We start from the raw sequence: 12,726 nt of genomic DNA on the forward strand, positions 1-12,726 counted from the left end.
TCAAGCAAGAAGCAGTTGCTTTCATTGTCCATCCTATGTCAGTTAGGCTGTTTAAAGCCAGAGTTTGAAGAATATCATGAACCAATACTGACAAATGTTCCCTTAGGCCCTCCTTTTTCAGTTTCAGTGGGAAACAGAAATGTATAGCTAAGGGGGAAATAATGGAAAAGGAGGAAGAAATCTCATTATCAGGCCTGGAAATGACATTTTGAAATCAGGAACATTGAGCGCTGTTTAACTGTATATATACACATATATATACACACACGTCTGAACTACCATTTAGTCTTCTGTTAATAAGCTCCTTACCTGGCACACAGCTGCTTGGAGCATCGCATCAAAACCCCCTTCAGGTGTATCAATATTCCCAGAAATTTTTTGTTTATTAACTGCATTTCTGAATTCTGCTATATTGTCGGTCAGGGATAGCACGTGAATATAACCGTGAGGAGGCATACAATCTAAATTATAATCACTGTAAAAAACCAAAAAAGCAAAAGTCTAGCACATTCTGTATTTTTCATTTGAATTGTAAATATTGAATCTCTATTAACCTATAAATTCCTGTTAGTAATTTACATAGTGCATAGATGCACAGTAGAAGAAATACTGAAAGAAGAATAACTCCACATTAAGTTCAGTAGGAATTAGTTCTCATTTACTATGAAAAAAATGTATTTTTTGGCATTTATGGAAATGTATATAATATAATTTAATATAGTAACAGTACATATGTAGTATTTCTGTCCAGAATGAAAAGAAACACAACATGAGCAATGGTATGACTCAGAGAGTATACAATCCCTTTAGGAATGTCTATCAAGTGATACGGCTTTGTTTTCATTATCTTGAAAAAGAGCTATCACACTGCAGCATTAAGATCCTTTAATGTATTGATACACAGGTGACTGGATCAAAACTAAAATAAAATATAAGTTCCTACATCCACTAGCAGTAAGTGTATATAAAGTGAATGCTGAGATTAGTGACAATTAAAGGGATGGTAAACTCCACTTTCAGTAACAGCTGTAAATTATACTCTTTGAAATTATGCATAAGGGAGAAGTATGAAGTTTGAAGTAAGTAAGCTAGTGCCACAGCGCTTACTTGAGTCATTGCTCTGTGATCCATCTATAGCAGTGGAGTTCATGGCACTGAAGAAGCAGTGCAGGCATCCAGACTACAGCCTGCCCATGCCCAACTCAGTTTACAGTCAAGGAAGAGAAACTGGCACTGTAAGGATTAATATTTCCTCAGACATCTGCTTTTAGGCAAAATGAATCATGTCCTAGAAGTGGTAATTGATCTCCACTCACTACACAGTCTAGATGACTGCTTTATACACTGACATTTATATCAACCTAATGAATTCCACTCCTACTGCCCAATTCAAACACCACTGAAATAAAAAAAGACACTTATGGACTTCACAGAACCTTGAATCATGCCTTCCCAGGAAAGATAATAACAATCAAGAAGGTATGAACAGTTAATATTCACTTTTCCAAGTATTATGGTTTATACAGATTTGAATTTCTCATGAATAATCTTGTTCTCCCATGGCTTTTGGAAGTGATCCCTCACTTTATGTAAGTGTTGAACGCAAGAAAGAAAAGACATGGGATGAAAAAAGAACCACAAGCCAAACCAACTTTCATATTTAAAATGGGAGTTCTTTCATATTACAACAGTGGAATTAGATCAGAGGATTCTCTTTAATTATTCATTAAATTAGCTGAAAGAAACTGTATCACAGAGACAGAAGTAGCACTTTAAGAGTTCATGAATATACAGCCATACACCATTAAGTCCTAACTCAGGAAGTACAAAACTTTGTGATGAATCTAGGCAACATATGCAACATATATGCAAAGTAACTAAGAACAAAATATTAGATTATAGAATTAAATGCAAAACATATTCAAGTATACCAAAGCAGCATGTCGTTTGGCTTGTTTTGCTAAAAACAAAAAACAAAAAACAACCCAAAACCAACCCAGCACATTTTATCTGATACAGAAACAGTTTTTCTGAAATCACTCACCAGATATTTCAGAAGTAATCATTATATAATAACTTTCAGCATTTTCTTAGGAACTCTGCTGGAGAACCAAGGTATAATGAAACACAGACAGACTCTGGAGAGCTTTAAAAATAAATACGCATAATGCATATTTGTGTACTTAAGTAATTTCTCAGTTGTACAATAAATATACAAAGACAACATACCTGCACTGGTTATGGATTCTGCCCGGATGAATGCTAATATAGGGTGACACAGTTTTATCCACATAGGATCCAAACCCAAGTCGAAAATCAAGAGAAATATTCTCCATCTTTTTAGATAAAGCAAATCCAACGGAATTTAGTTTTTCTATATTGTTGTGCATAGAGGCTGAGACGTCAACTAAATAATAAAGATCCACAGGGTATTTCTCTAGAGGACGAACTTTTAACATAAAGTTTGCTTCACTTCCTAATTCAAAGGAAACAAATAAGTTTATTCACTATTTTTAATGGACACTCTTAAAAAACATTTAGTTTTGCAGGAACCTCAGCACAAAGTTCTTTATGTCAGCAAACAGAAGACAAACAAACAAGAAAACCTCCCAAGAGAAAACGAAACCTTGAAGCATTACTCAAATATAAGCCATGAAAGGGTTCTTTGTAGAACACGTTGCCTTTTTTTTTTTTTCCTTGAAGGAGCAATTTATTGTAAAAATCTGACTTCTCCTCATTTTCTTTTAATTCATGGTCATGCAATCCCTTTCACATTGCCCCAAAAAGCAGTTACGACTCAAAGGACACAGATTTGCATAGAAACTGTGGCCAGTCACTTCAAGGCTGACACTTTTAAGTATGTACATGTATCCTGCAAATCGTCTCTCATCTAAGTTTAAAACTACATGTGTACCATAAAGACAGCACAGTAAATTATACTTCAAGTTTATACCAATCTACCTCCAAAGATTTGATGAGAAAACTCAGTAGGATCAACATTTTTTTTTTTAAAAAAAGAGGGTTTAATCTAAAACGAAAACAGAAAATCCATCTTTTGGTGTATACAAAATGGAACTCTTCTTTTAGCTAGGATGACAAATGTCTGTATCTCCTGCAGAAGCACATGACATTCTTGTATGAAATAAGAATGTTAATGCTTTGGAAGTCACTAAAAATAGTCCCTACATTTTTGCTTGCCTAATATTGTAATGCCTGCAAAAAGAGTGAAGTGCTTAGAGTACAGGCAGTGTAGGTACTGTAATGCATGACTTCAATTTGTTCATTATTTTATGTCACCCAAACTGCAAGCTCACAGAAGAAATGAGGGAGTACAATCTTCGCATGATAAGTGCAGAATCTAATTGAATATTATGCAATGAAGATACAGCAAAGAACAGGAGGAAGGGAGACATTATAGAAGAATTACATAGGCATCAGCAGAAGCTATCTGAACACTGAAACATGCCTTCTCTGAAATGTGACTTCTCTATGACATTTACTAGTGCATATGACATTGCTAGATAGCATAATTCAAGTACATGCAACAAAGATCTGACCCAGAAAAGTTAAATGTGCAAAGTGCTTTCTTTCAGCAATCTGAACATAATCTACTTGAAAATATCACGATTTGCCTGTATAAGGTCTTGCAAGAAAAACAGAATTTCAGTGTGCTGTAACTTGTGCGTTTCCTCTTTGCCAATGTAAATGGAACTACTTTTTGTAAATGACCTTTGCAGATCTCTAGTTTGCATATAGTGAGATGCTGAGTGCAGCTTTTGTTTTTTTCCCATGTCAATCCTGACGGTTGGCTGTATGTAAACAGTGACAAAAAAACCCAGCATCAAAACATCAAAAAAACATATTTGCCTGCATGATTATACTGTATCAGATTTCTGGTTTGAGGCATGACTATAGCTGTACATCTATGTATTTCCCTGGGCTATAAAATACGGGCAAGATGTCTATATATCAAAAGTTATACTTCTAGAGATTTTAGTCTTCTGCCTCCCTGATGGAAGAACTTCTACAAAGCATATGGAACCCTAAACTTAATCTCACTGATTAGTGGCAAAAAGGTTCATTAAAACAAATTTCAGAAAAATATTTTTTTTTTCTTTTAATCAAGTATGCCTTTGAAAATAAATGTGATTACAGACACATCTAGAGCTAGCTCAGTTTCTCACCATTTCTCAGTACAAAGTAGAGTACTGTTCATTTCTTTGGAGGGAGAGTGGGGAAAGGAGAGGAAGTGCTCAAGTTACTTTCTCAGTTTTATTATTATAAAGACGGTAAACCAGAGCTCATTTGTGCTTTACACCCATGAAGAGTCTTCCTGTAACTGACAAAAAATTATCTTTTATACAGTGAAGATCAGTAAGATATTTTTCCTGTTCACTTAATGTTTTTCTACCAAAGACTGATCCCTTGGAAAAGACATATTCTTCTCCAACTCTCATTTGCCAAAGGAAATAAATTTTACAATATGAAACATACCCTGCATCCTTTCATACCACCTTCCAGTTTTGCTGTTGTCTACAACTATTTTAGGGACGGAGAACATACACTGATTTAACTTGAGCTCAGCTGAGGGCAAGCAGAAAATCTCAGATCCATGAAGGGACTTGTAGATTCTATTAGAGGCAGGTGAAATGTCAGGCAGTGAATACCTGTCTCCTTTAAGAATCCAGTCCATTCTTATACATTGACTATGACATCTTTGTGGTTGTCTAGTCAATGCACTTAAAAGTAACCAAGTATTTGTATGACATATAGTGTATACATGTAGATATACCTATAGAGAGTGTATGACAATTATCAAATGATAAATTCAGAAATTCTAACTCAATTTCTTTTCAGTAAGGAATACAGTTGATACCGTATTATATGTACATAAGGGAAAGCTATTTGTGAAGTGTCTAAAGAAAAAAGTTCAAGAAACCACAATGGAAAACAGAAAAGACTACGTAAAATATTTTTTCCACTTATTGCTTGCATTATTCTGATCTTCAGCAGTATATGACAGAAACACTTTTCGATGAAGACAGTACCTGAATATGAGAGCAACACCATCACAGTGTGATTATAGTATTGCTCTTCAAATTAATTATTCCAGCCACTTCTTCACAAAATATCTGTACTCAATATTATTGCACTTTAAACTGACTATAACATCAATGTGTTAGAGACAACCCAACCTGGACGCAGTTGGACAGAAACTTTTCCAGGTGTCACTTGTGTATTTGTCTCATGGTCACTGGACACTGTCACATGAACTGTGGGATTTTCTACAAAATCTGATTGGCAGCCTCTTTTCATTAAGTTGAAAACAGTGTCGCAGCGTCCCTTCTGTGTTGTGTCAGCCATGAAATCCTGTTTAATAAGAGACAAAGTACAAAACAATCTGAACAGAAAAAGCAACTGCAATATCTTCAAAGGAGAACAAAATAATAGTCTTTGAAACAATAAAAAATGCTACTATAATTACATAAATTGTAGAACAAGTTCATGGAAGCCATATGTTTTTAATAAGAGCAATGACAAAATATTTAAATTATAAGTTAAACCTAATTGCCACAATAATTTTTTTCTACAAACGACAAAACTTTTGTAGGAGAAAGAGGATCTTGCACAATCAGAACAAGCCGACTGGAGAAAAGGAAAATGTACTATCATTATACCACTAAAAAATGTTCTGTGCTATGCTATGAGTTAGTTATAGCAAGAAAGTGTCATTCACATGACATCAACACAGGTTAGTTTTCAGAGGAATCCACTAGTAATATTCCTCAGGCGAATATTTAAAAGTAGCAGCAGAAGATAGCTTTAGATTTACCTAACCTGAATTTGTCTATCACAGATGTCTTAATCCGTACCCTACACCAAAACCAAGGACCAGCTGACTACATCATTTCAATCTCCAGAAACAGGAAGCTATATGCTACAGGACTGGACAGTTTAAGATGCCACCAATATAAAAAAGCCCCTGTAAACAACATGAAAGTGGTTAGAGTGATTAGTAGTAGGATGATCTTGGAAGCAGCATATCCTTTCTTGCAGTGAAAGGGCATATTTGCTAAAATTGTGCCAGCATGATCCAATGCAAAATTCCTTCCTGACCACAAATCTGATGATTAACATGACATGAACAGAAAAAAAAAGACAAAAAAAGACAAGATCCTTTGTACTCTTTCAAAGCATCAGTCCATCCCAGCCACAGCTGGAGAGCAAACAATGGGCAATCTGATAGTTCAGAGGCAAATGGGCAAAATAAACAATCAAAAAGTGCATACAGCCAACTGTGTATGCGAATAGTCATCCAGACCCTGAAAAGACCAGAGAAAGCCCCTGAAGAATGAGACTCAACAGTCATATATCTTGTTTTCCAAGTTTCAACTTATTTTTGTAGTTGACCTCTGATACATTTTTTCCACAAGCTTAAACATACGTTACAGAGAATAGCATTTTAACTAACTGCTATTTAAATACTCTTTTTGATGTATGCATGTTTCAAAAAGGTAGATCTTTAAAGACATTAGCTGCTCTCATTGCTACCACTAACAATTGATATGTTGCATTTTCTGCAGTTCACTGTGTGGGGTATGAAGTCAAAGCATCTCAAGTACTCCTCAAGGCTGATTTTCTCATTAAAAATGTTTAAATGAAGCAGGCATGCTAAGCTGAAATCTGCTCCTGTAACTTTACTTTGGGAAGTTTTGATCTCCATTAGTATGGGTTTTAGCATTCCACAGCCACAGATGTTGGTAGGTGAACTGGCTATCAAAAGTGTGGTCAAAGAGGATTTGACAAATCCATGATTTCCATAAACAGATCTCAGGATTGACATGAGAAGTGTGAGAAGTAAAGCAAGAGAAGCAGACCAGAAGTGAAACTGATTGAATCTGAGCACCTTGTCAGAAGGAGACCTACTGCAGCTCCATAGTACTGGAAAGCTAGCAAGGGGTGCTCCGTGATAAATACAAATGTAGTAGGATAAAACTGTGCCCTTTGTAAGACAGAATATCAGGCCACAATAATCATAGAATAGTTAGGGTTGTAAAGGACCATAAGATCATTAAGTTCCAAGCCCTCTGCCATGGGCAGGGACACCTCACGCTAAACCATGTCACCCAAGGCTCTGTCCAACTTGGCCTTAAACACCAACAGGGATGGAGCATTCACAACTTCCTTGGGCAACCCGTTCCAGTGCCTCACCACCCTCAAAGTAGAGAACTTCTTCCTTATATCCAAACTAAACATCCCCTGTTTAAGTTTTAACCCATTACCCCTTGTCCTATCACTACAGTCCCTAATGAATAGTCCTTCCCCAGCATCCTTATAGGCCCCCTTCAGATACTGGAAGGCTGCTATGAGGTCTCCACGCAGCCTTCTCTTCTCCAGGCTGAACAGCCCCAACTTTCTCAGCCTATCTTCATATGGGAGGTGCTCCAGTCCCCTGATCATCCTTGTGGCCCTCCTCTGGACTTGTTTCAACAGTTCCATGTCTTTTTTATGCTGAGGACACCAGAAGTGCACACAATACTCCAAGTGAGTTCTCACAAGAGCAGAGTAGAGGGGCAGGATCACCTCCTTCGACCTGTTGGTCACACTCCTTTTGATGCAGCCCAGGATACGGTTGGCTTTCTGGGCTGCAAGCGCACACTGCCGGCTCATGTTCATTTTCTCATTGACCAACACCCCGAAGTCCTTCTCCGCAGGACTGCTCTGAATATCTTCTCTGCCCAACCTGTAGCTGTGCCTGGGATTGCTCTGATCAGGTGTAGGACCTTGCGCTTGGCATGGTTAAATGGACTTCTCCACATTATAATCCATTGTGCCACCTACAGATGCCCTAAGGCTCCTCTTGGAAATCGAGACTTCCATGCCCTCTATTCATCCTTGCATTAGTTATCCTTAGACTGGTTGCAGACTAAGTTAATAATTCCAAAATACTGTATCTCAGATAAAGTTATGCCAGTGCCTTACACTTCTTATTGCCTCTAGGCACACCCTAGGAACTTATTTACCTTCTGTGCTAACCTGAAAGCTACTACAGATAATTTGCGTGTGACCTTCAAGAGCATGTAAGCCTGGAATTGTCAGTGGTAGTCTTCAAAACCTTGCTCTCTGAAGTGCTTAAAATGGATCAGCCTCACTCAAAATTATGTTCTCAACCGTTTTTTTTTTCTGTCAGACAAAACCTGAGATTCCCATATTCTTATAGTTCAGAAAGCAATAACAATTTCAAGGTAATCCTTGCTACTTAAGATCTATCTTCTGTAGTAAGTCTCAAAACTGATAGTTTCTAGTGTCAAAACAAGAAAAATGTAATTTTTTTCCATTTGTGACAGGGTCATAATATATGGTGAAGTCAAAGTTAACTCCACTGTTTGTAAAGCATTTTGCTAAATGCAACAGGCATATGTATAGACTTGCTCTGATATATAAGGACTTAACATAAATTACTGATAAGTAATTTTGCTTTTGAAGCCAAAAGATGCTGAACTCTAAAAGCTACTATAAGTCTGCCAAAGCTGTCTACAAAGCACATGGAATGCATTAAAAAGTTCTCACTTCATGTATTTATTTATTAAAAATGTCTCACTTTATTATTTACTGCAATTTCCGAAATAAAAGATTGTATTTTCTCCTTTGGAAAGTATATTTCACACAATTTCTCAGGTTCTGTCTCCAGGGGTCATTTAAAGATTTTCTTGCTATTTCTCACTATGATTTTCACAGTTTAGAAGTCTTCTACCTTTACAAACCAGAAACAGCTAAAATATAAAGTCAAATGTAAATAAGCAAACTGCCATACCTCTTGAGCACACCACCCACACTCTGGACCCAAAGCAAGGCACCTTGTGCATGTTGCTGCATTTGAAGTGGCACATCTGTTTTCTGCTGCAATGAAACATAAAACCAAACATTCAGGATTTATGATGATATGTGGGAATTGTAAAATACCTGATTTTAAACCACAATTTCAAAAATGACTTCACCAGATTAAGAGTGATGACAGTGTATCCAAACGGAAGTAAAACAGAACAAAGGTAGAGTAGAATACTCGCAGCATACCTTTTTTTACCCACAGTCCATCCAGAACTCTATGTACAGATTCCCAAGGCCAAATTTTAAGATCCTAATTTAGAATAATTTTGAAGTGAAAGTTTACCTTTGGCATGCCCCTTGCTGATTTACTGCCTAACAGAAAAAAAATTACCAGGTAGCTTATCTCTTCATAGACATTTTCTTTTAAGTCATTTACACTTGACTGAGTTACTCATTATTCACTCCGTATGGAACCCAAAATATTTTCTCACTTTTTAAAAGTATTCCCCCTCTACATTTTCTGGAATGAATGGTTTCCCAGAAGAGCCAGATTTTATTTTGTTTTTCCTGAAGGAAATACAAATTTATCCAACATTACATGTGTCACAGATTGAAGATACATCATTCTGTACTAACAACTGCAAAAGAATGTGCCTACTAACAAGTTTATCAGCAAAATCACAGACTCGTTAGGGTTGGAAGGGAGCTCCAGAGATCATCTAGTCCAACCCTCCTGTCAAGGCAGGGCCACCTAGAGAAGGTTACACAGGAACACATCCAGGTGGGTTTTGAATTTCTCCAGAGAGGGAGACTCCTGGGCAGCCTGCTCCAGCGCTCTGCCACCCTCAATGTAAGGAAGTTCTTAAACTCAAATACAAGAAGTTTCACCTCAAAGTAAGGAGGTGAAACTTCTTGTATTTTGGTTTATGGCTGCTGCTCCTTGTCCTGTCACTGGGCACCACTGAAAAGAGTCTGATGATCCTCTTGACACCCACCTTTGAGATTTTTATATGTATTAATGAGATTTTGTCTCAATTTTCTTTCCTCTAGACTAAACAGTCTCAGTTCCTGCAGTCTTTACTCATAAGAGAGATGCACCGGACCCCTGATCATCCTCGTGGCCCTCTGCTGGACCCTCTCCAGTAGCTCATTTTCTTTCTTGTACCGAGGAGCCCAGAAGTGGACACAGTATTCTATATGTGGTCTCATGAGGATTGAGTAGATTGGGAGGATCACCTCCCTTGACCTGCTGGCCACACTCTTCCCAGTGCACCCCAGGATACTCTTGGCCTCCTGGCCACAAGGGCGCACTGCTGACTTATAGTCACCTTATCATTCACCAATACTGCCAGGTCCTTCTCAGCTGAACTCCACACTAGTAGATCAGCCTCCAACTGGTACTTAGGGTTCTTCCTCCCCAGTGCAGTACCCTACACTTGCCCTTGTTGAATCTCATTAGGTCTCTCCCTGCCCAATTCTCCAGCCTATCAAGGTCCTCCTCGATGGCAGCACAACCTTCAGGTGTATTAGGTACTCACTCCAGCTTTGTATCATCAGCAAATTCTTTATATGCTTTTAACATCTTTGTTTTATAGGTCATTGTTTAAGTTAGTACTCCTTGTAAAGAAACTTTGGCAGTCAAACTGAGAAGAAGAGACAGCCTTTTCAAAGGACTGTCAGCTCAACTTGAATTGGGTGGAGAATTGAACTGGGTGGAGAAGGGATTCAGAGAAGTCCTGCGGAGAAGGACTTCAGGGTGTTGGTCAGTGAGAAAATGAACATGAGCCGGCATTGTGCGCTTGCAGCCCAGAAAGCCAACCGTATCCTGGGCTGCATCAAAAGGAGTGTGACCAACAGGTTGAAGGAGGTGATCCTGCCCCTCTACTCTGCTCTTGTGAGAACTCACTTGGAGTACTGTGCACAGTTCTTGTGTCCTCAACATAAAAAGGACACTGAACTGTTGAAACAAATCCAGAGGAGGGCCACGAGGATGATCAGGGGACTGGAGCACCTCCCATATGAAGATAGGCTGAGAAAGTTGGGGCTGTTCAGCCTGGAGAAGAGAAGGCTGCGTGGAGACCTCATAGCAGCCTTCCAGTATCTGAAGGGGGCCTATAAGGATGCTGGGGAAGGACTATTCATTAGGGACTGTAGTGATAGGACAAGGGGTAATGGGTTAAAACTTAAACAGGGGATGTTTAGTTTGGATATAAGGAAGAAGTTCTCTACTTTGAGGGTGGTGAGGCACTGGAACGGGTTGCCCAAGGAAGTTGTGAATGCTCCATCCCTGTTGGTGTTTAAGGCCAAGTTGGACAGAGCCTTGGGTGACATGGTTTAGCGTGGGGTGTTCCTGCCCATGGCAGGGGGGTTGGAACTTAATGATCTTAAGGTCTTTTCCAACCCTAACTATTCTATGGTTCTATGATTCTATGAATGTCAGCATTAGTGTATCCTTTCAGCACATTCAGCACAAGGCTCTTATAGATCTGTGTGCCTCCACATGAGAGAAGTTGCGTGCCCAGAGTTATTCAGAGGGCACATGACCCTTCAGCACACAGCACAGTAGTAGCACTATTTAACAACACTGCTTTGTGGCATATTCAGCATGGTATATTATAAAACATACTGGAAACAAAATAAATGGAAACACTGTATACTGGAAAGGCTGCATCTGTTAACTGGTCCACAGTGATAATATGCATATCATCATATCAAAACAGTCTGAAGAAAAGTTTGTTTTTCATCCAAAGTTTTTGCAACATGTACAGTCAGATTATCTCTTTCCAACCTGCAATCATACAAGCCATCTCTCTTTTTAGAGTAATGAGAGCTACTGCTCACAGTGAAAACCTGTATTAGGAAAACACATACTAAAATATCTTTGTCTTTATTTAACTGATTTCAGCTATGGATTCAAAGATGACAACCCATATCACATCAACAGCTAGTCCTCAATAGGTCACTTTGAATAACTGATGATCCAAGGAACTTATCAGAGCTTGTAAGCTATTAGTATCAACACCATATATACCATTATCAGTATTAACAAGATAGAAAAGCCTAGTATTAGCACAAATGCAGCATTATACTGATAACATATAGGTTACTGGCCATTTCATTAATTTCAAAGGTCATACCTGTATTTCCGTTTCATATAAACTGCTGCTGATAATTTTTGCCATGCAGACAATGTGAGAAAATAAATTATGAGAAAGGGAGAGAATCACATACATGATAGAAACAGTAAGCTGAAAAGCAGGCCAGGAAGGTTCTGGAACAGAAGGAAAATTGATTAAAGGGTGGGAGAGGTGCATAGGGATAAATAAAGGAGGAGTTGCTAAGAAGAGAGAAAAGAACAAGACAAAAATACAAAGGTTTTTTGTTTGTTTGTTATAAAACCAAACACAGCAAGTTTTACTCGGATGTGGAATGACAGCAAGCTCATTCAGCACTAACACAATAAAACTTTGCATTTGTAGGAAGAAGGCAACAGCACTATGTTCTGCAGTCTGAAAGATTAGACCTGGAAGCCATAGAAAAAAATTACCACAAACCACAGGAGAGGAGAATGAGGATGAAGATTCCAGGCAGGTACAGACATGCACAGGGTTATAGAGCTTGTACAGATTCCTTCCTGGAAAGTATTGGTAAAGCACAAAGGCACAGGATGAAATGCTGCTGAAGGAGTACAAATAAAAGGAATGTAATTGTTCTTGGCACAGAAACATCACTCCCATCTTCAACTACATACCAAAGACAGCAGAGATGAAAGGTATTGCAAGGAAAAGAAAATGATGGATTTAGTAGGACAAGAAAAGATATGAACTGCTGATCTGCAGCATAATAGTGGTTAAAGACCACCATGGGGCAAAAGAGAGAGGAGCTGATATGAACTTT

The 12,726-nt window shown here is 38.2% G+C and overlaps 1 protein-coding gene across 8 annotated transcripts in view; it reads right to left on the reverse strand.

Moving 5' to 3' along the window:
* Positions 1-12,726, reverse strand: part of ITGB8 (integrin subunit beta 8) — a 45,947-nt gene that overhangs the window by 19,394 nt on the left and 13,827 nt on the right. For 3 of the 8 annotated variants that reach the window (XM_061469191.1, XM_061469190.1, XM_061469183.1), the window contains exons 2-5: positions 8,816-8,901; positions 5,196-5,370; positions 2,230-2,476; positions 310-475 (exon numbers count right to left, since the gene is read on the reverse strand). In XM_061469191.1, coding sequence (XP_061325175.1) covers positions 310-475; positions 2,230-2,476; positions 5,196-5,364 — 582 coding nt within the window. In that variant the 5' untranslated portion in view covers positions 5,365-5,370; positions 8,816-8,901. The remainder of the gene's footprint in view (positions 1-309; positions 476-2,229; positions 2,477-5,195; positions 5,371-8,815; positions 8,902-12,726) is intronic. The other 5 variants (XM_061469186.1, XM_061469188.1, XM_061469187.1 and 2 more) reach the window with 3 other exon arrangements.

The sequence above is a fragment of the Pezoporus flaviventris genome, unplaced genomic scaffold, assembly GCF_033815535.1.
Source record: "Pezoporus flaviventris isolate CSIRO_AGI_PZ_B2104156 unplaced genomic scaffold, CSIRO_AGI_Pfla_v1 ptg000055l, whole genome shotgun sequence".
Taxonomy (NCBI): Eukaryota; Metazoa; Chordata; class Aves; order Psittaciformes; family Psittacidae; genus Pezoporus; species Pezoporus flaviventris.